The sequence below is a fragment of the Microtus pennsylvanicus genome, chromosome 15 (genome assembly GCF_037038515.1).
Source record: "Microtus pennsylvanicus isolate mMicPen1 chromosome 15, mMicPen1.hap1, whole genome shotgun sequence".
NCBI lineage: Eukaryota > Metazoa > Chordata > Mammalia > Rodentia > Cricetidae > Microtus > Microtus pennsylvanicus.
This window is the reverse complement of record NC_134593.1, coordinates 16637984-16665584: the sequence shown is the minus strand read 5'-3', so window position 1 is coordinate 16665584 and position 27601 is coordinate 16637984. Positions and strand designations below refer to the sequence as shown.

The following is a 27601-nucleotide window of genomic DNA, read 5'->3' as shown; positions in this document are numbered from 1 at the left end:
GCTTTTGTAGAGGACCTGGGTTCGGCTCCCAGCACCCACAATACAATGACTGGAAACCATCTAATTTCAATTCCAGGAGACCTGATAAAATCTTCTGATTTCCATGGGCACCAGGAATGTATGTGGTGCATATACATACGTATAGGCAAAAACCATAACATTAAATAAATCTAAATCTAAAAAATTTAAACAATCCATATAAGCATATGAGTAAATAAAAGAAGACGGCCCTGGGAAATGGGTAGATGGCTAAGAAACACCAGTGTCCGAGTACCAACAAATATCCGACAACCCGACAGGATGGCTCCGTCGTTTGCAGCTAGGAAGATGGAGACTGACACGTACTTCGTTAGGTGAGACGATGTGCTTCACTTGCACAGCATACCGCTCCTCTGGTGGAGGGAGAAGTGAAGACAGATATGGTGGTAAAATGGGAGCCTCCATTTCAGGCAAAAGCAATTCCTAAAACCACACAACAAATTAAATTTCAGAATGGTAATCATGAAAATTAACATAAAACTTCATTATGGGGCCAACTTATTTCAGTTACCAGAAACCAAGTCCTCCTAAGTACTGAACACCACAAAAAGCGGGTGACTCATCGTTCTTTGACTCCTCACTTCTAAAGAAGGGTTAAACAAAGGCATGCAGGTCCACTGATGTATATCCACATAGAGACAGAACACAGTTGACAGTTTCAACAATGACTACCTCTAAGGAGTGGAAGGTACAGAGTGGGTGACATTTCCCACACATACACCTTTTCTGAGACAGGTCCACAAGCTGGCCTGGAATTCCCAGAGATCAGACTGCCTTACCTCCCAAGTGTGGGATTAAAGGCTTGTGCGTCCACACTGGGCTGCCTTATTCTATAACATTCGTTTACTTTTGTAAGTAGTTTTTAAGGAAACTAAAATAACACACAAATGCTCATAGGAGGTAAGTTAAAGTCACTAAGAAGGTAAGACATTAAGTTCTATAAAGTACAGGGGAAAGCAAACACATACGATTCTCAAGAAGATCGTGGGAGCCAAGCGTTAAGGAATACACAAATGGTATAGGTAAAGGATAAAGGGCCATGTATTGTTTGACTTCATTTAATAGGAAGATCCATAGAGACAAGATTGAGTGGTAACCAGAAGCTGAGAAAGGAAAGGATAGAAGACGACTGTAGTTGTTTCTTTTTGCAATGTTCTTGTTTTAGTAGTGCTAGCTGCACAACTCAGTAAGTATTAAAATCCAATGAGTTATGTATTTGAAGAAAGTACATTTATAGCATATAAACAGTAGCTCAATAAAATGGTTATATTTTGAATTTTTTTCTTCATTTATTTATTTTTTCCAAGACAGGGTATCTGTGTGTAGCTCTGGCTATCCTGAAACTCCCTCTGTAGACCAGGCTGGCCTCAAATTCAGAGATCCATTTAACTCTGAGTGATGGGATCAAAAGCATGGCTCTTCTTTTAATTTTAAAGTAATTTTTGTGGCTGGGCATGGTAGCACACACCTTTAATACCAACACAGTTGGAAGGCAGAGATAGGTGGAGCTTAGTGAGTTTGAGGACAGCTTGGTCTATAGTTTCATAGTGAGACCCTGTTTCAAAATTTTTTCTTAATTTATTTTTGTGTGTGGTAAGAGCCAGAGGGCATGTGTGGTGGTCAGAAGACAGCTTGTGTGAGTCAGGTCTCTTCTCCCATCGCCTGGGTTCTGGGGATCAAACTCTCGTGTCAGCCTTGGCAGCAACTGTTCTTGCTAACTGCCCTTTCAGCTAAGCCAGCTTGCTGGTTATGTATCAGATCCTTTCTATTGCTGAAAGTTTCCAAAATATCTCGGTTGTAACTTACCTCAAATCTTATTTTCCAGTGTTCATCTTCATATTTTTTATCCTGACCTCTTGGTTTCTGAAATAATAGTGTATTATTTATCAGTTAAAAACTACTTTTATCTTCTAACAAAATACTTCTTGAAAAAAATTTTTTTATACTTTGCAAAAACTAGATGCATAAGTCATGTTGGCATTCACTCTGCAGACCAGGCTGGACTTGAAGTCACAGAGATCCACCTGCCTCTGCCTCCCTAATGCTGAGAAATGGCTCAGCATTTTGTTCTTGAAAAAGACCTGGGTTCAATTCCTAGCACCCATATAGCACCTCACTGTTTGGGGCACAAAGGTCCTTGTACTCACAGAGAGGCACTAAGAGAATCAGGAATGTTAATCATACAGGGGTGTCTTTCTTCAATGGAGAAGATAAAAATCAAACACCTGCATTCCATCCAGAAAGCTGGGAGTGGATTTGTTAATGAACTGATGGCCTTTTGCTCTCTGTGGAGGCAGACCTCATCCACTCTTTATCACAGAGGCAGACCTCATCCACTCTTTATCACAGAGGCAGACCTCATCCAAATTCCCTAGAATGATTATCCCAGATTCTTCCCTCTCTAGTCCCTAGACTGTTGTCACATGTCTGATGGCCTCTATGGCATCTGTCAGAGCCACACTAGACTCCAGGTCTTTTAGCTATAGAACCTACCTTTATGGTCATATGTACTTTGTAAAGAAGTTTCTATGTAGTCACTTTTTTTTTTTTTTAAGATTCATTTATTTTGTTTGGTGTTCTGTCTGCATGCATGTCTGCAGGCCAGAAGAGGGCACCAGACCTCATTACAGGTGGTTGTGAGCCACCATGTGGTCACTGGGAATTGAACTCAGGACCTCCGGAAGAACAATCAGTGCTCCCAACCTGAGCCATCTCTCCAGCTCCCGATGTAGTCACTCCTAAGCTTCATTGTGCACCTGGAATTGGACTGATTAGACTGATTGTTGCCTGGAAACCTTTCCCCAAATTTTACTGTGTTTTAAATATGCCGACAATGAACCACTTGGCATTAGACTCCCCCAAGTCTCTGATCCAGGCTGATGAAGTCCATCTGCACCAGGTTTTCATTCTTATCTCTTTGTGCAGTTTGCTTCCCTGTATAACGCCTACAGGGACCCCCTCAGCTCACAACCATCTGTAACTCTAGTCTCAGGGTATCTAGCATCCTCTTTCTGACATAAGTGGGGTACTAGGCATGCATGTGGTCCACATACACATAAAACAAAATTTAAACAATTAAATTTTAAAAATCAAGATAAAAATCCCATTATATTTTCAAAGTCAGGGACTCATGTAGCCCAGGTGGACCTCCAACTCATTATGTAGTTTAAAGATGACTTTGATTTTCTGATAGCATTCCTGTTTCTGTTTGCAAATGCTGGCCTGCTCCATCATGTCCAGCTAAAATTTGAATGCTCAATATCTGTTGGTACCCAAAACATTTTCAATTTCAGATCATCGTATTTTGGATTTTTAGATTAGCGACACTCACCTTGTAATATAAGGCTTCTAGTTCAAGTTAAATGACACATTTTATGTGGGGACAGAGTCCTGTATTGGCATGAAACTCTATATACAGATTTTATACAGTACATCTCATGTTCAAACTCAAACATTGATTAACATAAAGAAGCCTTACTAGTGCAGAAGATACAGAAACATTAGTAGACTTTTAATGTAAATAAAATGTTTTTCATAATATATAAAGCATGTTACTCTTTTTAAAAGAGAATTGGCAACTTCTCATTTTACACTCTGTGGTATACGCAGAATGTGGCAGCACCTGCCTGTAATCCCAGCAGGTGGAGGGATTTTAAAGAGGAACAAGCATTAGGATTTTTAAGGCCAACCCGAGCTACAGGAGACTTGAGGTGTAAACAGATTGTGACATTATAATCAGAATCAACTAAAATGTATATTATTTATAGGAAAACAGTTCACTTACTTCTTTAAATATCTCCTCAGAATGTTCAAAAATACAATATTTATGATGAGCCATAAAATGAGAAAGTGATATCCCATCAAAATAGAGATGAACAGACAACTTTCCCCATGGATTTTCAGGCAATTCCTATTAATTTTGATAAGGAAGACTGTTACTATAAAAACTCAGTGCCTAAACTTTTACAGTTAGCAAATATGACATGGGTTTCCAACAATAACAGCATCACCAAACAGTCTGACACACAGCAAGAATTTTTTTCCTGATATTTTGGCAGATGATGAAGCAGTAATTCTACTCTTAGACTTATATAAAATATACTTGCATATCTATACCACACAGATTTCCTAGTTATTAGATACTACAGATGGATCATCTTTAGTTGATACTAATTTATACTAAGAACAGGTTAAGAGGCAAAGAAATGAATTTTAACTAAAAATCTCCAAATATCAAGAATAAGAAGAAATCAACATTCTCAAGTAAGATATCATAACGATAATGGCTTTAGCACTGACAAAGTCCACTCATAATTACCAAGAATTGGTAGGTCCACAGCTAGTTAAGCTATTTCTTTTTTATTGATATTTATTGAGCTCTACATTTTTCTCTGCTCCCCTCCCTGCCTCTCCCCCCAACTTGAATCCTCCCCAAAAGTTCCCATGCTCCCAATTTACTCAGGAAATCTTGTCTTTTTCTACTTTCTGCTTCCCATGTAGATTAGATCTATGTAAGTCTCTTTTAGTGTCCGCATTGTTGTCTAAGTTCTATAGGATTGTGGTTTGTAAACTGGCTTTCTGTGCTTTAGGTTTAAAAACCACCTATGAGTGAGTACATGTGATAATTGTCTTTCTGGGTTTGGGTTACCTCACTCAAAATAATGTTTTCTAGCTCCATCCATTTTCCTGCAAAATTCAAGCTGTCATTATTTTTTTCTGCTGTGTAGTACTCCATTATGTAAATGTACCACATTTTCCTTAACCATTCTTCGATTGAGGGGCATTTAGGTTGTTTCCAGGTTCTGGCTATGACAAACAAAGCTGCTATGAACATAGTTGAGCACATATCCTTGTGGCACAATTGAGCATCCTTTGGATATATACCCAAAAGTGGTATTACTGGGTCTTGAGGAAGGTTGTTTCCTAATTTTCTGAAATCGTCTCACTGACATCCAAAGTGGCTGTACCAGTTTGCACTCCCACCAGCAACGGAGGGGTGTTTCCTTTTCCCCACATCCTCTCCAGCATAAGTTGTCATCAGTGTTTTTGATCTTGGCCATTCTTACAGGTGTAAGATGGAATCTCAGAGTTGTTTTGATTTGCATTTCTCTGATGACTAAGGATGTTGAACATTTCCTTAAGTGTCTTTCAGCCATTTTAGATTCCTCTGTTGAGAGTTGTTTAGGTCTGTACTCCATTTTTTTTTATTGGCTATTTGTTCTTTTGGTGTCCAATTTCTTGAGTTATTTGTATATTTTGGAGATCAGACCTCTGTCTGATGTGGGGTTTGTGAAGATCTTTTCCCATTCTGTAGGCTGTCGTTTTGTCATGTTGACTGTGTCCTTTGCTTTACAGAAGCTTTTCAGTTTCAGGAGGTCCCATTTTTTAATTGTTTCTCTCGGTGTCTGTGCTGCTGGGATTCTATTTAGGAAGTGGTTCCCTGTGCCAATGCGTTCAGGTATACTTCCCACTTTCTCTTCTATAAGGTTCAGTATGGCTGGCTTTATGTTGAGGTCTTTGATTCATTTGGACTTAAGTTTTGTGTATGGGTCTATTTTCATTCTTCTATATGTTGATATCCAGTTATGTCAGCACCACTTGTTAAATATGCTTTCTTTTTTCCATTTGATATTTTTTGCTTCCTTGTCAAAGATCAGGTGTTCGAAGATGTGTGGATTGATATCCGGGTCTTCTATTCGGTTCCATTGGTCCTCCTGTCTGTTCTTATGCCAACACCAGGCTGTTTTCAGTACTGTAGCTTTGTAGTAGAGTTTGAAGTCAGGGATTGTGATGCCTCCAGAAGTTCTTTTATTTGTACAGGATTGTTTTGGCTATCCTGGGCTTTTTGCTTTTCCATATGAAGTTGAGTACCATTCTTTCAGGGTCTTCGAAGAATTTTGCTGGGATTTTGATGGGTATTGTGTTGAATCTGTAGTTAAGCTATTTTTTTTCTTTTTGGTAATTTCTTTCCCATTTCCACTAGTCCTACTATTCTTCAAACTAACATCCTCATAGAGGAAGGGAAATGCCTTTGAATGATTTATCTGCTTCTGTTTCTTACTAACCAACTATATTAAGTAGCCAGTAGGAAATAACCAGAACACACAGTGTGTCTGACCTTGCGTGCCTGTGTGGCAGGGTAGGCCAGGCCTCACAATCACCACATCTCTGCCATCCTTCCAAACATGGCTGCTTCTATGTGGGTCCATAGCACCTTCTCCCAGCAACAGCATGACCTGTCCTGCCACACCTTACAGTCTTGACTTAAATGTCACCTGACATTCATGTTAACATGGAGCCTCTTTCCCAGCTGCATCTTTTAATACCAGAGTCTGCCAAACCACCATCTGCCTGCTATACTACATAGGTCAGTGAGGTCACTGTACTTCCATCTGCTGTCTGTTTCCACCATGAACAGCTCCACGGACATGGCCTGGGCTGCTTTGTTCAAGCCTCAGAAGCATTTCTCAGCATATCTAATGCTGGAGGAGCATGTCTAGGCAAGACATGGAGCCAAGTGAGCTAAGGAACACTGAACATTCAGGCTGCAAAACCAAAAGTGCTTTTTCTGAAAGCTAAGCTGTAAAGAAAATTACCTTGACTAAGTAAAAAAAAAATTAATTTCTACCTTTTATTAGGTGACTTGACAAGGATTCTTGGAGTAGCTGGGCAGGAACCTTTAGCAATAACCTACCAGCTTTCTTATTTAGGTGGCGCCTGTGGCTCCTGAATGAAGAAGTATTTTCCTAACCATTTTCTTCTCTCCCAATGCCAGGCCTCAAATGACTATGGATTAATCTTACTACTTTAGTGCTCAGCATCCTTCACAGGCCACTCTTGCATCCTACTCCCCATTTCTCCTCTTTCTAGAAACCTCTACCCTTCTACCAGACTATTCCCTACGCTGTCCCAGTATGTCTTTGTGAGTTCTGGGTCCCTGTCAGGACTGTCACCTTTAATCCCCTCCTCTGTAAATCCTGCTTTGCTTGCTTCTCCACTGTCTTCTGGCTTATCTTGTTCTGCAGAACGGATGTCTTGCTTCACTAACTGGGGGAGGCCTTCGAGGACAGAGATTATGACAGACTCTGCTAGGACCATCTGCACCTTACACAATGCTGTATGGCAGCAGACTCTGCACACTGTGGTGTCTACTGATGCATATCAACAATGGCATATTGCCCTGTATCTGTGTAAAGAAACTATTAGTAACAGATCTTCCAGTCATCCAATTTAATGCCTAAGAAACTTCTCAGGAACTTGTTCAAAATTAGGCTTATTTAAAATAAGCATAGCAACCAAAGTAATAACTTATAACCTTGACAAATAATCTATATTCTCATATGAACACATATAAAATGGCTTGTCATCAAAAATATTCACCAAATTATACTGATTATAATACTTCATGACAAACAGTTTCAACTGACTATACTTTAAAGACAACTTACCATAATGTGAATGTCCACCTCTCTCTTTAGAAGCAGCTCCTGAAGCAGCTCTATGGCATCTGGCTGCCACACATTTCCAACCTGTGTAGAATGAACACACTTATACTTCATAACATGACACCAAGCAAGAATAAATTAAGACACAAAGAAACAGCCATAAGCAGGGAGTGTCTGGTGGTAGAGCCAAATTCACATGAGTATCATGGGCAGCCAACAAGAATCATCTCGAAAATTTCCTATCCAGGGGTTGGAGATGGCTCAGCAGCGACAAGGTCTTCCCCCTTGTGCAGAGGACTAGAATTTGGTTCCCAGCACCCATGTTGGACAGCTCACAATTACTTCTAACTTCAGTTCCAGGACAACTGACTCCCCTTTCTGGACTCTGTAGCACCCACACTTATGTATATACCCACATAAGGACACATATGTATTAGAAAAATAGAAGATATCTATTAAGAAATTCATATTTATCTGAGCTTCTCCCTACTGTATTCAACATTTTATGCTTTCAAAGCATAAACTAGGGCAGGGGATGCAGTTTAGTTGGTAGAGAGTTTGCCTAGCATGTAAGGAAGCCTGGGTTTGATCATCAGCGTCATATTAACTAGACATGGTGGTACACACTTATAACCCAACCACCTGGGAAGTGGAAGCAGGAAGATCAGAATTCAAGGTCATCCTCTGGTACAGAGGGAGTTAGAGACCAGCCAGGGCTATAAACCATCACTTCTCAAAAATTGTAAGGCTACAAAAAGAACCCCCCTTAAAAAAACCCTAAATTTATATTAAAGACAACATGTCATATTTAAAACTCTAAAACCAGTTCAATCTGCCCATGCAGTGCCTATACAGGCCAACAGTATATATTCACCAAGGGACATACTTCTTAACATGTTGGAGCCTCTAGGCAAGACAACAGCCATGTGATGAGCCCTTTGCAAATAGCTCCTGGATCTCCAGGAATTCTCTGAATGGATGTACTTCAGTGACGTTTTCAATCACTATCACAAAGGACTCAATTCCAAACCACCCAGCCAAGCCATCTCTGACCCTGGAGCCCCAGAAACTGCAACAGGAAAGGAATTTACTGTTTGAGCTTTGTTATTGCTAAAACTGAAGAAATAACTGCTTACGACTGTCTCAGCAGAGTGTGACCATTTACTCAGAGGTTTTATATACTGTAATAAATTGTGTAGTCTTTCTCATTAAAGGTCTTTAAGTTGTCTTTTACTTGTAGATATTTTTAATTTTATACTGCTGGATGGGGTCTGGAAAAAGAACTCAGTGGTTATGAACACTTACTGTTCTTTCAAAGGACTTGGGTTGGTTCCCAGCACCTACATGCTGGCTAACCAGCATCTGTAAGTCCAGTTCCTTGGATCCTACTCCCTCTTCTGGCCTCCATGAGCACTGCATGCATATGGTGCACTTACATACGTGCAGGCAAAACTCTCAGACACATTAAAAACAAACAAACCCTTTGTCAGGAATGGTGGTGCATGCCTTTTTTTTTTTTCTTAAAAGAAAGTTTATTTTGGTATATGGTTCCAGATGGACAGGTGCATGCCTTTAATTCCAGCACTTGAGAGGCAAAGGCAGGCAGATTTCTATGTGTTTGAGGTCAGCTGGTCTACTTAGTGAGTTCTAGAACAGCCAAGGCTATATAGTGAGACCCTGTTAAAACAAACAAAACCAAACCAACAACAACAAAACAAAATTTAAAAAGAAAAAATTTGTATTACAATCGAAAGGGTCTTAGTTATATACTCTAATTTCTAAACTATTAATTATATAAGACAAATCTAAAAGTGACTGCCCACACACTGCTCACCGGTAAGGTCTGATAGAGCTGACAGGGAATACAAAACTGGGGTGTGTCAGGATACAGCAAAGTAGGATAAAGATGGCACTGTGGAATCTTCTCAGTGAACCCATGATCTAAATATTGCACCTGAAACAGACCAAGTTTTGATTAAAATGTATCTAAAAGCTGGATGACAAAGGAGATTTCCTAGTTTTAAGAAGTTGGGGGTGGAGTATTACAGTGAAGAGCACTGGCTGCTCTTTCAGAGGACCCCGGGGTCAGTCAGTCCCTAGCAACACATGAAAGCTTACAACTAACTAATTCCAGTTCCAGGGGATCTGACAATGTCTTCTGGCTCCTGGGGGCATTGTACGCACATGGTACACAGACATACATGCAGACAAATTAAAGACCTGAGTTTGATTCCTGGAACACATATAAAGGTGAAAGGAAAGAAATGACTCATAAAACTGTCCTCTTACCTCCACAAGTTAGGGCAGGAAGCATCCTTCCTAACACATCCCTGACAATGACAAAATTTTAAAGTTTAAAAAGCAACAAAACCTCTGGGTCTTCTGGTGCAGATCTAACTCTGGTAGTTGGGAGAGAGGCAGAAGGACTGCCACAAATTCAAGAACAGTATGCGCTCACAGTGTGTTTCATGCCAGACATGGCTAAAAAGCAAGAGCCTGTCTCAAACAACAAAGATGAACAAAGGAACAGACAGGCATGGGCACATGTCTGTAATCTCAGTTTCAGAAGGGTCGAGGCAGGAGGATTTGGACTTCGAAGCCTGCTTAGGCTACACAGTCTCCAAAGGAAAAACAAGCTAAAAGCTTGCTTTCAATAGCAGGACATCCCAGCACACACAGACAGAGGCAGGTGGATCTCTGAGTTAGAGGCCAGCATGGTCTACACATTGAGTTCCAGACCAGCCAGACCTATATACTGAGACATATATAAAAAGAACATCTATATTACCTCATTCCATAGAGAATGAAACTTAATTGTTAAAAGAGGTAGTCAGTCATACAGGTAGCCTTTAAACCAAATTTATTATTATTATTTTTAAAACTTGAGTATTAAAGGGCTGGTAAGATGACTCAGCAGACAAAGTACTTGCTGAGTAAGCCTGACAGTCTGAGTTAAATCCCTGAAACTCACGGAAAGGTGGAAGGAGAGAGCAGACTCCATAGTTTCCCTCTGACTTCTACAAGTATGCAGTGGTGCACATGCGACCCACACCTATGCACAAATAATGCACTGCAACAGGGCTGAAGAGACGGCTCAGCAGTTTAGAGATGCGCAGCCCTCCAGAAGTCTATGGTTAAGATTCCCAGCAACCACATCAAGTAGCTCACAGCACCTGTAGTCCCAGCTCCTGGGGATCTGGCCTCCGAAGGCACCTGCACTCACTTGCATATATCACAAACATGTGCATAATTTGAAATAAAAATAAAACTTTAAAAACAAAAAATGAAACCCTTGGGCATTAAATACCTCAGCTAGTTTTGGAAATGCCTTTCTTTTGATCATTCAATTGTTAAACTGTCATAAAATAAGGAGTACTAAAATAAGGTTTTTTGTTTGCTTGCTTTTGAGACAAGATTTTCAATGTAGCCCACAAAAAAAATCTCTCTCCAAATGTTGTTCAGTGTGGTGATGTGTTCATGATGCAGAAGAAACCTGAAGTAGTGAAACTGATGATATAAAGTAAACAGTGTAGAAAACATTAAGTTACACAAAGTTGAATTTAGCTAAAGGACAGCTGCCTCCAATAGAGCTGTAAGGTAAGTTGTGTATTAGCCAGGCCTGATGGAAGTACCAGGAGAGAGAGCCCTGCAACACAACTGGAGTTTGGGCTGGTTGCTGCTAAGGCTTATGCGCTAAGATCACCTCCAAATAGGCTCCATTCCCACAACACAAAGAGACAACCCTAACTTCCAACTGGCCATTAGGCCCATTCCCATATCAAAGAACATGCTTCTTCAGGAAAGCTCAAGGGGGCAGCACTGGGTTACAACATCAAGTCCTAGCCTGCCATTAAGTCCCCGTGCTCTCTATCAGGAGAAGCATGATCCTGCCAGGTGGGCAAGGTGACTGTGGGTAACAACGGCTGGAAAAGAACAACACTGGTGTATGACTTAAGAAATAATTCTCCATGTTCCGAAAGTCCAGACTTTCGGAACATGGCGAACAATGAGGGCTGATGAGACGCCAAGGACAATGGCACGCGGTTTTGATCCTATGCAATGTGCTGGCTTGGTGGGAGCCTAGCCAGTCTGGATGTTCACCTTCCTAGATATGGATGGAGGGGGGAGGACCTAGGACGTACCACAGGGCAGGGAACCCTGACAGCTCTTTGGACTGGAAAGGGAGGGGGAGAGGAGTGGGGGGAAGGGGAGAGGGGTGGGAGGAGGGGGAGAAGAGTGGGAGGAGGGGGAGGGAAATGGGAGGCTGGTGGGAGGAGGTGGAAATTTGTTTTTTTTTTTTCTTTTCTTTATCCTCCTTTTATCAATAAAAAAATTAAAAAAAAAAAAAAAAAAAAAAAAAAAAAAAGAAATAATTCTGACAATATCCTTGCTGTGTAAATCTCCCATCTGCCCAAGTGGCCAGGCTTGCAGTCTGCTGCCTCTGTTTAAACTGCTCCAAGTGGGCCCTGGAGCAGGGATCTGGATGAGAGGTAAGGATAACAGCACAGACAGAATGAGTGAGCCTAAGGTGTATATGATGAGCTGGTTAGACTTTCTGTTCAGGGCAGGCTCCCTGCATTACTCAGACTCAGATGTGCCTTATTAACGAGTTCTTTTCTTGGTAATCTCTAAGTGCGTAGAGTGATTTTTCACTAGGTAGGCATGTTAATTCTACAAATGTGGAAGAAGCTGAAATTTGAACTATGTAATTATTAGGTACCATCATCAAACAGGTAAATTTCTGTCTAAGTAAAAATGCAAAATATTTTTCTTTAATATTTTACCCCACCCCAATTAATAGTTAAATTTCTAGTATTATATAGATAAAATATCTGATCAATTTCATCACTTTACTAGGTAAACGGCGGTATTTATACCAAATTTTACATTTTCATTTTTCAATGCATGAAGCAATTTTTAAAGATTCTAGAGAAATATAAGAGCTACCTCACTGTTGTGAAAGGTAAACTAACCCATAACTTGGTAAGACTAGCTGGGCCTTAAACAAATCTGCCAAGGAGCTATGCCAAGCAAACTTGCCAAGAATAAGTTGTTTTACTTAATAATATGTGTGCGATTACACAGGGCTACCGGTTACAGCTAGGGGTATGTCCATTAGGCACTAGCAGTCACATCACACCTGCAGTGATTTCTTCATTATTCAGGTTCTAGTACATCTGGAAACAGAGGCTGGGTGTAGTGGTGCAGGTCTGTAATACTGGCACTTGGGAGGCTGAGGTGGGAGCATCCCAAATTGCATGTATAGCCTACATAGAGAGATTGTGTTTCAAAACCAAACCCAAACAGAACAAAAATACCAAGAACAACAAAAAGGAAATAAAAAAGAAAATCCTGTTACAAATAACAGTATAATATAGTGTGTTTGATCTTCCTAAATTCACCGAAAGGTGTTTTCATCTAGTCTGGCCATGTACTCCTCTAATGTTTAGACTCACCCGGATGGTGCCTCCCACAACCTCCATGACTTTGCCACGATACCACAAAGTATCAGATCCTCTCACAGCACAAGGTTCTCCCTTTTTCCAGAAATATGGCTCCAAAAGACCAAGGCACTTTAAATTACTTTGAATTTCATCCATCATTTTGATGAGTTCAAACTCTGAAGAATTTATTGAAAATATAATACATTTAGGAGAAAATGTGTTATTACTTTTCACCAACAACCTATTAACTTCCTAAGTTAGGTAATACAAAGAATTAAGAACAGGTTTCCAATAAAATTTTTATAAACATTTAATTCAGTCAGCACTTAATACATTGTTTTTTAAAAGTTTTACTAACAGCACATAAATACTTCACTCTTCTGAAAATACAAATATCAAAGTACTCTTTTCCATTAACAGCTACCAGACAACCTAACATGAAAGAACTGAGTTTAAGGTGTCAGTTTGAGGGCACAGCTAAGTACAACACAAGCCATGTATTCGTCTATGTTTAGGCAGAGAGAATACTGAAGACAGAAGCTAAAATTCTAACTTTCATTTGTGTATGCACGTGTGAAGATGTCCAGAAGGCAACCACAAATGTCGTTCTGTCTTACTGAGGCAGGGTCTCACACTAGTGGGCAACTAGCTATAAAGATTGGGCTGGGCCGGGCGGTGGTAGCGCACGCCTTTAATCCCAGCACTTGGGAGGCAGAGGCAGGCAGATCTCTGTGAGTTTGAGGCCAGCCTGGTCTACAAGAGCTAGTTCCAGGACAGGCTCCAAAACCACAGAGAAACCCTGTCTCGAAAAACAAAAAACAAAACAAAACAAAGATTGGGCTGGCTAACACGAGTGAACACCAAAGATCCACTGTCACTGTCTCCTCAGTGCCACCGTGCTCAGCTTTATTTTCTAACAGTGTGTGTGTGTAATGTGTGCATGCACATCTGAGTACTCATGAAGCCTGACGCTGATTGCCAGATTCCTTCCTTAATTGTTTCTCACTTTCAGAGATGGGGTTTCTTACTGAACATGGAATGCACTATTTCAGCTAGCTAGACTGGGCTGGCTAGTAAATCCCCAGAATCTGCCTATGACTGAACTATCTCCTCAGCCCAGCCCTAATTTTTCTTTTCACTACAAACTGTCTCATTATTTCCACAGTATTGATATGCTCTCCTATGACTACTTCCATTGAAGGGAAGCTCTGGAGTCAGTGATCACCCCAGTCTTGCTTCTTTAGTTCTGCTATCTTAGGTAGATGTATAAGCCTCGGTTTGTTCTCTGTAAATTGGGTATGACCGCATCTACCCACATTATCGATAACAAGAGGACTAGATGGGATACCAATTTATGACAGTCGAACAGTTTAAGTGATTGGACATCTCAAATTAAGCTAGATTAGCTGTTGTTATTCTATGTCTCAAGTATTTACAAGGCTTGCTCTTTCAGGTGCTCAGCAACTAAGAGGAAAATGTCAGTATATTCATAGTTATCAAACCCTTGTCATCAGGTGTCCCCCTAATGAGGCTCCTGAGTCTAAGTCTGTGCGAGCTAGTTACCTGAGTTAGGGATCATTTCAGAAAGCAAACATTGCATTTGCACTCGAACCCCAGGCAGCCTTAAGAACTTGCAGATATTTGCAGTGATTTCTTATTTTAACAAATTCAAACTTTTATTTTCTATTTTCATTGAGAGCATCCAGATGCACCGGTTTATGATCCCTTTTTTTTTTGTTAAGTGACTATAAGGAAATAATGCAACCATTTGTACATTGGAACATGTCATTCAGGGAAACTTGAATCCATGTTCCTGAGCCATGGTCACTTACATATTGCTCAGAATAAATGATGTTTTTTCATTCCAAATGGAGAAAGAGCTTTGTTTTACACTGACTACGGGACATAGATCAAGTAACTATGTGACATGACATAATATATACTGAAGAGGAAAAGGACTATATTACGACTAGGGGTAATACTCTGGTAAAGTTGCCAACACAGAATAAATGAGAATTGTTTAGAAAAATCAATACATGTACAGAATATTTTAATTTGAGAATTTCATACTTTTATGCTCTATTTGCATCCTTTCCACCTCCCTCTCCTTGATCCGACTCTTCCCACCTCCCCTCCCCCGAATCATGAGCATTTTATACATTTTACAAGCTTGCATATGGCTATTCATCTTGGGGTGGGGCCTGGTGGAAATTCCCTCCATCCATCTCTATGTGTCAATTGGTATGATCTTTGTGGATCTTGGGCAGGTAAGCATACTACTGAGGGTGGAGCCTTGATCTGTGGTAAAGGCAGCACTACCTAGCAGCAGGGAAAGTAAGCCATACTAAGTAAATGGGCTAGGTCAAAATTATTAAAGCTTTACAAAATGAAGTCGAATATCTTCTTTACAGCTCTCTAAACAAACAAACAAACAAACAAACAAAAACAATTCTAGAATACTTTAAAAACTAAAGTGAAAAACAAATTTATAAAGGCCAGGTCCAGTAGTCCATTTCTGTAATCCCACCACTTAGGAAGCACTACCAAGAGACACAAATCAAAGGTCACCCTGGGCCACACAGTGAAGTGCTATCTTAAACATTCAAAAGAAAAAAGAAGCTCCTGCTCACTCAATGACATATAACAAGCAAAAATAAAGAAAACCAAACCTAGAAAGCAGAATTGTAGATGTCTTCTATAAAAATGATATAGTAGAACATGTTTCTGATCTCAGAACAAAAAAGGATTTTTCATGGTGCCAATCAATGATCCAAACCCAGGGCTTTAAGCAAGTTAAACAAACACTCTAACAGCAAGCTAAATCTCCAGTCCTACCTTGATGGGTGCATAGCAGAAATATGCACCCATCCCCACCCATGAGAATTTACACTCTGGAAAAGAAGGACCTATTGTACACATGGCTCTGGCTAATGCCCAAAGGGAAGCCGGCCACAGATAGATGTTATTAATTTTTGTACACTTTGGGCTTATTGTTCCACATGTGGTGTTATCCTTCAAATTCTTTCAGGTCTGGGTCCTAGGTTACATTTTGATAATTTAAACAGAAACAGGAGATTTCAAGTCTGGCCATTTAGGCTGATGGGAGATTTACACTACAACGAAATTTTTGCCAAAATTATTTTTAAATACACTGTGTTGTCGTATTTCAAACAGCTGTTACCTAGGATCATCTTACTCAGCTGGAAAATCATGCTTTTCTTAAGAAGTTAACTGGTGAGATGGGTAGTGATGGTGCACACCTTGAATCCCAGCACTCGGGAGGCAGAGACAGGTGGATCTCTGGGAGTTTGAGGCCAGCCTGGTCTAGAGTGAGTTCAAGGACAGGCTTCAAAGCTACAGAGGAAACCCTGTCTCAAACAACCAAAAAACCAAACCAAACCAACCAACCAACCAACCAAACAAACAAAAACTCCAAATAAACAAACAAAAGGTAACTGGGACTTTATAGCCTTTATGGCAGGCCAGGACTTAAAAGATAGTTGTCACCCTGCGCTGCCCCTTGGTCTGTTGAGAGACATCTCTGATAGAGAAATGGGCCCAGCAGCAGGTTGTATGTCTCCTTAGTTACAGAGTGGAGACTAATGGCTGGGCAATTTTGGTAAATAAGTATTACATCCTAGCATCCTGAATTTTGCCTATCTCTAACAGTTCTGGTCAGCACACTAACTTAAGTTTGGGGTATTTTGGAGACTTCCCTTAGCAAACCTTACTTTGTGTGACTTAATGTCTCCTATGCAAATTCATTATTGAATTCTTTGTAACACCAACTCTATTATCCAAGTCCCCTCTACTTCAGTATCTGAGCTTGGCCTACTTGCTTCTGCTCTAAAGCTCCAGCTACAACAGTGAAATCCTGAGCACTCCTAGCCGCTGAACTCTTCTCTGCCTTTAAGCTTAAGCCCCTATGGTCAGGACCTTGGTTTGTTTTGTGCTCTTGGTGCCAATTACTAAGGAAGGGATGTTTGAAATGCCTGTCAATTTGAGGACTACACTGAATGCTGAAGGGCTGGCTATGTAAACAGCAAAGCTCAGATTCAGTTTGGTAGAACACCCACTTTGCTTTCCAGTGTAGCCTGATTTGGCATGCACCTTTAGACTTTGGCTTAGTTTTTATCTCCAAGTGGGAACCATTTGGCTCTTTCTTGGTCAGTCTACAGTACAAACTGATGGGAGATAAAGTATCTACACTGTCAGAGGCTTGAACAGTCATTGGTATAGCCTTGCTGTGCTGTGGAACCAAGACTCTTGAGAAACTTGTCTTCCTTATATTTGAATTTGAATTAAAAATCTGAAGTCGGGTGGTGGTGGTGCTTGCTTGCCTTGCCTTTAATTCCCCGGCTCAAGATAGGTGGATCTCTGTGAGTTCAAGGCCAGATTAGTCTAGGCAGTGTTTCAGGACAACCAGGGGTTCACAGAGAAACAAACAAAAAACCAAACCAAAACAAACGAAAAAAAAGTGAGAGATCTCTATTGTAATTTGTCTTAACATGGGGAATATTAAGCCTATGATATTTTGGTGGCTCTAAGGGAAAATTTTAGCTGACTAATCTGAGTTTGCTAGAAGACACATGCCTTTGATTCAGCACTTGGGACATGGAAAATGGTAGAGCTCTATGAATTCGGGGCACCACTGGCTAGAGCAGCAAGTTCCAGAGCAGCATGCGCGCACACACGCACGCGCACACACACACACACACACACACACTTCAACAGGCTACAGGCAGTAGTGTAGGAAGGAAGCTTTCCCTCAATATTCTCTTTGAAGGTCATTTTTAAGTTCAGCTTCCTGTGGTACCTGCTGTTAGGTCACAAAGAGGTCCCAGAATGGCAGTGCTGCTGACGATGTCCTAAGATGAGAGCCTGGTCCCAATCCAGGCAGATTCTGACCCGGTAAACAGAGAGGATTCTTATCAGGTAAACAGAAACAAACTCAGCATTCCACAGAAACCTTGTAATGCTGGTTTCTCTGCCCTGATGGTCAACTGATGGGGGAGGGAAAGGTGCATCTAGTCCTGGAGCAGCCTGCCTCAGCAAAAGACCTCCACCCGCCTGTCAATCATAGAAACTCCTAATGCCCTTAACTACTGAGCCACTTCTCTAGCTTGTTCTTTTGTTCTTTTTTTAGATTTATTTTTAATTATATGCACACAAGCATGTTTATGTGGATATCTAGGAAGGTCATCAGACAGTGTTGGATACTCTAGAGCTGGAGTAACAGGCAATTTTGAAACACCTAACTTGGGTGATGGGGTCTGAACTTGGGGCTTTTGCAAGAGCAGTATGTATGCATCTTAACAAGTGAGCCATCATGTCTCCAGCCTTGTACTTCTCCAACTATGGAGAAATTACATTAGTAGACAAGCACTGGGACACAGAGAGTCCTCTGGCTGGAGAGAACTGGGAAATATGTTGAAATAATTTATTATTTAAAGTAATTTAAGGAAAAAAAAACCCTCCAATAGCTTAGCTAGGAATTTTTAAAAGAACTCTGCATACACTGGATGAAATAACCTAATTCTCCTCATAAGCCCTTGAAAATGAGGTTCAGAGAGGGTAAATATTCCCAAAGACTTTCAGTTTTTTCTATCCTGCTAGGTACAGAGTCACTGAAGAAACCTTTATAGCATAAAAGACCTTACCTGATAATTTAGGCACTACAAATATAGTTCCATCATTACCAATGTAGCTCACTACTGCCTCAAATGCATTTGTGTTAGGAATAGCTGGTGGTTTATAGCATCCGGTGGTTCTGGTTTCTGATTTTTTCTCCTTTGAATCAGGTACTTTGTGTTCATTGATTTTATCAGCATTTTTCTTGTTAGTATCAAAGTTAGTTTTAAAACACTTAGTAACTATTGACTCTCCTTGTTCCAGAGGGATTTCCAAAGACATCTCAGATGAATGGCTCTTATTTGATTTACTAGTTCTGTAACATCAAACAACAACAACAACAACAAAAACATATCTAAATTGAAGCAAAGATAAAATTCTAAAGAAAAAATGAAAAAAAAATCATTCAAATTATGTGTTAACATTTAACTAAAACCTTTCCTCTAGTCCAGGATGAACTAGTCTTTCATGAGGTGGACTAGATAGTCACAGGAGGAAAAGGAAAGAGGAAAGCAGCATGGGAACTGTAGATGGCATCATACACCTAGTAGATCACTCTGCTATCTACTTCTCTACAAGAAACTGGAAACTATAAGCAATCTGCTTCTTTGACACTGTGCTGGATAGCTTTATGTCAACTTGACACAAGTTAAAGTCATCTGAAAGGAAGGAACCTCAACTAAGAAAGTGCCTCCCATAAGAGAGGGCTGTAAGCAAGCCTGTAGGGCATTTTCTTAATTAGTGATTGATGGGGGAGGGTCTAGCCCATTGTGGATGGTGCTATCCCCGAGCAGGAGGTCTTGGATTTTATGAAAAAGGCTGAGTAAGCCATGGAGAGCAGGCCAGTAAGTAGTACTCCTCCATGGCCTCTGCGTCAGGATCCCGCCCTGTTTGAGTTCCTGCCCTTACTTCCTTTAATGATGAACTGAGATACGGCATTGTCAGCTGAACAAACCCTTTCCTCCCAATTTGCTTTTTGGTCATGATGTTTCATCTGTTCATCACAGCAATAGAAACCCTAAGACAGACACCCATTCTGGGGTAGTTTTGAAAGTAAGAAGTGCTCTGGAAAGCTCTGTATGTGCTAGTGTTTGTGTCCTCTCCCCCCCCCCCCCCCATGCCATCCAGGGATGCTTATCTCTTCTTCCCTTTTATCCAGAGCTAAACTTTAATGTAAAGAAAGCTCTATCTTTCAGGCTATCTGCACCCTCAATCACCACTTTGGTGAACGTCACCCTCTCTTGCGACTGCTGAGCTCTCCTTAAACCCCTAACACTGGGCTAAGATTCTCTTGTCCAACCTACTTGAACCTCTCTGTTCATCTTTTGGTCTCCTCCCTGCCACCCTGATAGATAAACAGGCAATTATAAAACTAAAAAAGTTAAAGTTCTCAAAAAAAAAATCTATGTCTGTATGTATCTATATCTATATCCATTTGTATCTATGTGTACCTGTATCTCTACCTACCTGTTCCTGTATCTATTTTATTTGCATCTATATATCTGCTGGTATCTCCTTTGCAGGTAAAATCCAAGCTGTGAACTGAATATTCAGGGCCTCAGCTGGCTTTTTAAAAACCCACTGCTGCCGCTCAAGAGGATATGACTTCTATATTTTCTCTAGCCTATCAAGTTGCCTCCAGTCATACCTTTTCCTTCCTCTCCAGAAGCTACACAAAGCTCCAACCCCGTCCTCTTTTCTCATCCCCTGCCTGTATTGCAACTCTCAGTCAAGCAGCAGGCACAACTCCTAGATTCCTCTCAGAAAAACTCCCCTAGACACTTCTTTAATCCTTTATAAGAAAGGGTTCCTTCAGTGTTGTCATGTGCTGGCCAGCTGACATGTTTTCCCAAGGGTTTTACATAATTCACTTTATGTAATTTGTGTCCTATTATTTTATGTTGAAAAAAGTGATTAATTCAGATAATAAGGCCTGTAAGTTACTTATCAACTCATCTGATTTTAAGATATGTAAATCTATACAGATACAAATGCATAGTATATATACGTATATGCAGGTTTCACACTAAATTAAACATCCATTTCTTACAAATGTACTTGAAATATTTCTTTTTGTAAAATATATTTTTTTTGGTGCCAAGAGTCAACCTCACGAGTTTTCATTTAAATATGATTTTATTCACAAAAGTTGTTTTGAAAATTCAAAAAATAAGGAACACACCAAGATTAACATATAAAATGCTTCTGCCTTTTTTGGTAACTACATAATTTATTGTTCAAAGATATTCAAAAAATTCCATCCAGCTCCTGCTACAAATGCAATTTGTAAATAACTCTTTTTTAGCAGGTTAGTAAATTAATTTGTTAATGTTACTATGATTTACGATATTGTTTTAAAAACACTGATTTTTGAGTATGGGTCTTTTGACTACATGTATGTCTGTGCCTTCAGAGACCAGAAGAGGGCTTCTGATCTTTTAGAATTGGAGTTATAGATGGCTGTGAGTCACCGTGTGGGTGCCGGGAACTGAACCCAGGTCATTTTCAAGAGCAGCCTGTACTCCTAACTACTAAACCATCACTCCAGCCCAAGCAGGCCTCCATGCTCTCACTCTCTCTGTCCCTTCTCTCTTCCTCCCCTCTTCAAGTCCTCCTGCCATGCTGTTTGTGATAGCTTTCAGCCTAACCAAAGCTGGAACCTGTATGGCTGTTGGAGAAAATGGATACTCTTTGCTCCAAACCATTCGCTTCCAAAATTGTGGGTTTCCACCATCATGGATCAGATGCCATGGCACATGTAGAAAACCATGCATAAGGACAAAAAGGGGAATATGCGGGCTGGAGAGATGGCTCAGTGGTTAAGAACACTGGTTGTTCTTCCAGAGGTCCTGAGTTCAATTCCCAGCAACCACGTGATAGCTCACAATCATTCATAATGAGATCTGGTGTTGTCTTCTGGCCTGCAGGCATACATGCAGACAGAACACTGTATATATAATAAATAAATCTTTAAAAAAAGGGGGGGAATATGTCCTATTCTGGGGGTCTCCTCTTATTCAGATTCTCTGTCTTTCCCCAGCTTATCATACAAGTAATCCTCCCTGTGTTAACATGCTCATAAAACTAGTTCCCCAAGACCCCAGTGACAAAGCTCTCTCTTGAGAAGCCCACATGTATCTCTGAAAGCCAGTACATAATAAGGTGGATTTTGGTATGCATGAGTTTTACTCATGGGAATAAAGAAATAAGCAATTTATTTCTGGGATAGCTCATTAGGAATTAGATTATAAATCATCTTTAAGAGCAAAGGTTTGAAAATACCCACAGATTACATAGGCAGTTATGAAGCATCATTAGAAATTGACGCCAAAAAATCATTCAAAAGTCTGTACCTTCTTTCTTTCAAAGCCAAACCTTTTTTAATCAAATATTTAGAAACATCAACACGTTCTCCTTTTTCATCTCGGCAGAAAATTTTCACAGGTAATGGCCATGTTGTGCTGTTTTCCTGAAAAGATTTATCAGACAAAAAGTGAAATCTCACAGGCAGTATTTTTCAAAAGAATTTCTTCTACATTTTCTATGAAAGAATCAATCCCAGCTAACATTATTTTGACATCTAAATATATAAGGGAAACAGCATGGAAGAGAGTCAGTACTGATAGAAACATTTTAATTTTTATATTGTATCTCTTTTCAGGTATGTGTTTTGGGAATGAATTAGGAAGACCTCACTACTATGGTCAAAACAAACAAACAAACCTCTCACCACCAAAAATCCCAATCAAGTGAACTGGAAAAAAAATTTTACCCTCCCTAATTGAGGTGAGAGGCAGTATCACCAGCTAGCATGCTTCTCTATTCCCTTCAGTTCTGGAAAATATCCAATGTGTGCTTCACTTTTCTACAAAACACAAAGGAAGATACTACAAAACATGCTCTACTTCATAAAGATATAAAAGTAGCTGGGTGGTGGTAGCACACGCCTTTAATCCTGCCTCCTTTGGGAGGCAGAGGCAGGCAGATCTCTGTGAGTTCCAGGCCAGCCTGGTCTACAAGAGCTAGTTCCAGGACAGGCTCCAAAGCTACAGAGAAACCCAGCCTTGAAAAACAAAAACACAAACAAAAAACCAAAAAGGTATAGAAGTGAAGAAAGTATACATAAAAAAGGTAACATGGAAAATGAGTTACATAAGAAAATTCAATGAAGTAGAACAAAACAGAGGAAAATAGAACCCTTTCTTATAAAGGCATGTTTCTCAAAGCCACACCCACAAATATGCACATTGTATCAGTTCTTTTTGACTTATGAGCTTAATTTTCTTAAAAATATAGCTTTTTAATTTTATTTCATACGCATGGGAGTTTTGTCTGTGTGAGAGTAGATCCCCTGGAACTACAGTTACAAACAGTTGTTAGCTATCATGAGGGTGCTGGGGATTGAACCCCGGTCAAACTCTGAAAGACTAGCCTTAACCATTGAGCCATCTCTCCAGTCTAAGCCTGAGCTTAACTGTCTAAAGACTTTAAAAAGATGTTTTATTTTATTTAAAGATTAGCTAGTTTGTTTATTCACTTATTTGTTTGTTTGTTTGGTTTTTCAAGACAGAGTGTTACCCGCCTCTGCCCTCCAAGTGCTGGAATGAAAGGCCTGGCAAGGTTTATTATTAGTGTTCTGCCTGTGGCCAGAAGAGGGCAGCAGATCTCATTATAGATGGTTGTGAGCAACCCTGTGGTTACTGGGAATTGAACTCAAGATCTCTAGAAAAGAAGCCAGACTTCTGAGTCATCTAGTCCAATAGTTACTTTATATGTTATTTTCTAACATACACAATTTCAACTCAAGCACATGACTTTAGAAATACTTCGATTCAGTCACATGAACACTTGTGGGACTATCTATTTAACTTGTTTACTTATTGTAGCTTTTCTGCTGGACAAGCTGGCAGAGCAGGTAAAGCTGCTTACTGATAAATCTAATGACCTAAGTTCAATATCCCAGGACCCACAAGGTAAAAGGTGAACCAACTACTATAAATTGTACTCTGACCTCTACATAGGAGCCATGGCTTGTGTTCTGATATGCCTGTATATACCTTTTTGGGTTTTGTTTTGTTTTTCAAGACAGAGTTTCTCTGTGTAACAGTCCTAGTTGTCCTGGAACTAAGCTCTGTAGACCAGGCTGGCCTCGAACTCACAGAGATCTGCCTGCCTTTGCCTCCAGAGTGCTGTGATTAAATGTGTGCGCCACCAGTGCCCACAGTGTGTGTGTATCTTAATAAATAAATAAACACACACACACACCTATATAATTAATTCATTAATTAATTTCTAAAACAGAGTCTTACTATGTAGCACCTGGCTGGCCTAGAACTTGCTGTAGAGATCAGGCTGTCCTCCAGCTCACAGAGATTTCTCTGCCTCCAGAGTGCTGGAATTAGAGTAGTACATTAACGTGCCCTGCTAGGGATTTAACTTTTGATACTCCTCCTATCTCCTGAGTTCTGGGATTAAATTATTATATGCCACCATACCACAAAGTTATTATGCACAAGTATACTACTTTAACATAAGATCAACATAGTTTGGAAAAATCTTCCAAATATTTTGCTGTTATTTTCTCAACAAGAAAATAAACTTAGAATAGATGACAACTTCAATGAAATAAAAGCAAATATCTGTTATAATTGTTTATCTTGTGTCAAGGAAGTCAGGACAAGAAATAAAACTGGGAAGGAACCCAGAGGCAGGAGCTGATGCAGAGGCTATGGAAGAGCACTGTTTACTGTCTTGCTTCTCAAGGCTTGCTCAGCCTGCTTTCTTATAGAACCCAGGACCACCAGCCCAGGGGAGGAACCACCCACTAGGGTTGGGCCATCCCCAGCAATCACTAATTAAGAGAATGCTCCTTTCCATTGAAGTTCCTTCCTTTCAGATGACTCTAGCTTGGTCAAGTTGACATAAAACTAGCCAGGACATTGTACCTACCTGCAAGATTATGGTTGCTATAGCTCCAGTAAGGTACAGTGAGAGACAGTCACAGGCTGTTGCTGTCCACCTGTCACTTCCACCAGTTGGTCTGAAGCAAAAGGAATAACTATCTGTATTACAGTGCGTATCACAGAGTACTGATATACTTACAAATAATATCAAAACGTGCATGGTTTGAACCCTCATATGGTGAGAAACAAATGTGAACATGAATTTATGCTATTTACATCATTTTCTTTCCCACTTTCATTGCCTTTATCCTGTTTCTATGTGAGCTAATGAATATATGTATTTCTGTATTATATATATTATACATTGTGTGTGTGTGTCTGTTCTACAGCTACACTGGTTTGTCTGGATAGAAAACCTATACCTTCCCTCTTCTTTAAGTATTTATATATGTTACTTAATTATTTTTATTATAAAGCACTAGTGATGACATTAGGCTTTTCTTTCTTTTGTAAACCAACTATCTCTGAGAGTTCACTATTCTGAATTGATTTTCTCTGATAAGCCATGTACTTTCTCGATAAATAGTTCTGAAGTCTTTTATAAATTAATGTTTTTTTCTTGTACTGTTACCAGCTTTTTTCCTTGAGATGTTTATAAAACTTATGCTGACTCTTCTTGGGTGATAAGAGATCTTTATTCTTTTGAACTCTGTGGATTTTTTTCAAAGTTAAAATTATTTTTATTTTTTTTAAAGTTATCCTCTCTATATGTGTATGCACATTCACAAATGCCCTAATACAAATGTGGAGATCAGAGGACAACTTGGGGCTTTGGTTCTCCTCTGCATGTGGGTCCTGGAGACTGACCTCATTTGGCACAGTGGCCAAGTGCCTCCACCCACCGAGCCATCTCCACAGTCAGAGGTGCTTTTGTACTTTTCCTAGTTTATCCCCAATTTTCTGCTATTTACTTCTAATTTTTCTTGGGCTGTGAATTGCCATCTCTTTTCAAACTGCTTTTTTTGGTCAGTCATCTTGTTCTGAACTAACTCTGCCTTCTCTCCTCCTTTTTTTTGAACACAGGTCTCACTATGTGGCTTGGGCTGGTTTTTGAACACAGGTCTCATTATGTGGCTTGGGTTGGTTTTTGAACACAGGTCTCACTATGTGGCTTGGGCTGGTTTTTGAACACAGGTCTCACTATGTGGCTTGGGCTGGTTTTTGAACACAGGTCTCACTATGTGGCTTGGGCTGGTTTTTGAACTTATGATTCTCTTGCGTCAGTCTCCTGAATGCTAGACTTTCAGGTATGGACATCACATTTAGTTGATTTTTCAGTTTTCTAATTCTATTTTCTGTTGGTCTTTCATACCACCTACTACTGTTACTAATTTACACTTCTGTCTTCCTGTATAATTGGAAGCTTATGAAGCATATTATATTTCCATCCGCCTTTAGTTTTCCTCAAAGCTTTTTTATTCTCAACAGTTTAAATTCTATTTAGCTTCCTTCTATTTCTTTAGTGTTATTCCATTTATAGGCCCAAACATGTATTATTCCCTATTCCTAGAACCCTTAATGAATCTGGGCATGGTGGTGCACACCTTTAATTCTAGTACTCAGGAGGCAGAGGCAGGTGAATCTCTGGTCTACAGAGCAACTTCCAGGACTACACAGAGCAGTGGTTTTCAACCTTCCTAATGCTGTGACCCTTTAATACAGTTTTTTCCTCATGTTGTTTTCATAACTGTAACTTTGCTACTGTTATGAATCATACTATAAATATCTGATATACAGGATATCTAATATGTGACACCTGTGGGGGGTCACAACCCACAGGTTAAGAACCACTGACAAAGAAGAAACTTACCTCAACATCCCTCTCAAAACACCCTTAATGAGACTGATGAAAGTTTCAGAATGTATTAATTAAAACTGACAAACCATGCTAAAATATTTAAAATGATAATATATAATAACGAGAAACTTAATTAACTTAGTTAAAAACTACCTTATATCAACAAGTGAGCATTCTAGAGACAATCTTCCCATGGTCTTTAGACTGTCTTGAAGTTCTCTTAGACAGTGAATACTCACTACTAGTTCAACACCCACATCATACAGCAAGACCTGTGAGAACAGTAAGCTTACATTTAGGGAAAGGCAACATTTTAAGAATTTTTTTCGAGTTGTAAAGCATAAAAGGAACTGAAGTAATCACTGAACAAGTGAAAATGCATTTTCACGATGACACTTACCTCCACCAATGTGTCCGTGACCATTCTGATAATCTGGCCTCTTCTCCACTGACTTTTAGCTGGGACCTTAACAGCACAGTGCATGTCACGTTCCCACCTAACAGGTTTCCATTCTGAGTTCTCATAGGCGGCTGTCATCTTCTCTTCCAAACTGTAGGATACAAAATGTTTTAATTTCAAATAATCTCTTATCGGTCTGTCTGACAAGATATTTTCTTCTAAAACCCTTTAGTCATTCCCCTCTGGTCAATCTGGATACAACTTTGACTGTATAAAGCATCTCTGCCTTTGAACTCGTTCTTCGCTCTGCTTGAGATTAAGGTTCCTCATATACAACCCTGGGCTGCTCTCCAGTCTCTCTACAGACACACTGACAGCAGTTTAGAATGTGAGCTCCCCACAGGTATACATCATTTTGTACAGAGAGAGGGTCACACTATGTAGCTTTGGTTGACCTGGAATTCACTGTGTTTTCCAGGCTGACCTTGAACTCACAGAGGCCTGCCTGCCTCTGCTTCCTTAGTGCTTAGCTTAGGACACATTTGAAAAGACCCTCAGACATCTTAAAACCATTCTCCTTCTCAAAGGTCTTACTTCTGTTTATTACTCTTTTATCATCCATACACAAAGTTTTATTTGTTCATCATCTCTCTTGACTGTAGTTTAAGCCCTATGCCAACAAAGAATCCTCAACAGCAACACAGGCTGTCATGGAGTAAGGTACTTAGTAAGTACTCATGGCATAAATTCTAGTATGACAATAGCCAAAAATGAGATGTTATGATTTTTTTAAAAAAATAATTTAGAGTCAATTTAGTTGAAATAATTTCATGACTTTCAAAAATTAAACACTATAGCATCTAGATATTTGAAGCAAAGTA

At 39.9% G+C, this 27601-nt stretch overlaps 1 protein-coding gene across 2 annotated transcripts in view; it reads right to left on the bottom strand.

Moving 5' to 3' along the window:
* Rnf17 (ring finger protein 17) overlaps positions 1–27601 on the bottom strand; it is a 109367-nt gene that overhangs the window by 7399 nt on the left and 74367 nt on the right. The window contains exons 21-32 of one of the 2 annotated variants that reach the window (XM_075949439.1): positions 26721–26871; positions 26474–26592; positions 24505–24599; positions 23300–23310; positions 21913–22028; positions 18589–18875; positions 12941–13104; positions 9319–9438; positions 7488–7568; positions 3824–3949; positions 1846–1902; positions 346–462 (exon numbers count right to left, since the gene is read on the bottom strand). In XM_075949439.1, coding sequence (XP_075805554.1) covers positions 346–462; positions 1846–1902; positions 3824–3949; positions 7488–7568; positions 9319–9438; positions 12941–13104; positions 18589–18875; positions 21913–22028; positions 23300–23310; positions 24505–24599; positions 26474–26592; positions 26721–26871 — 1444 coding nt within the window. The remainder of the gene's footprint in view (positions 1–345; positions 463–1845; positions 1903–3823; positions 3950–7487; positions 7569–9318; positions 9439–12940; positions 13105–18588; positions 18876–21912; positions 22029–23299; positions 23311–24504; positions 24600–26473; positions 26593–26720; positions 26872–27601) is intronic. The other variant, XM_075949438.1, reaches the window with a different exon arrangement.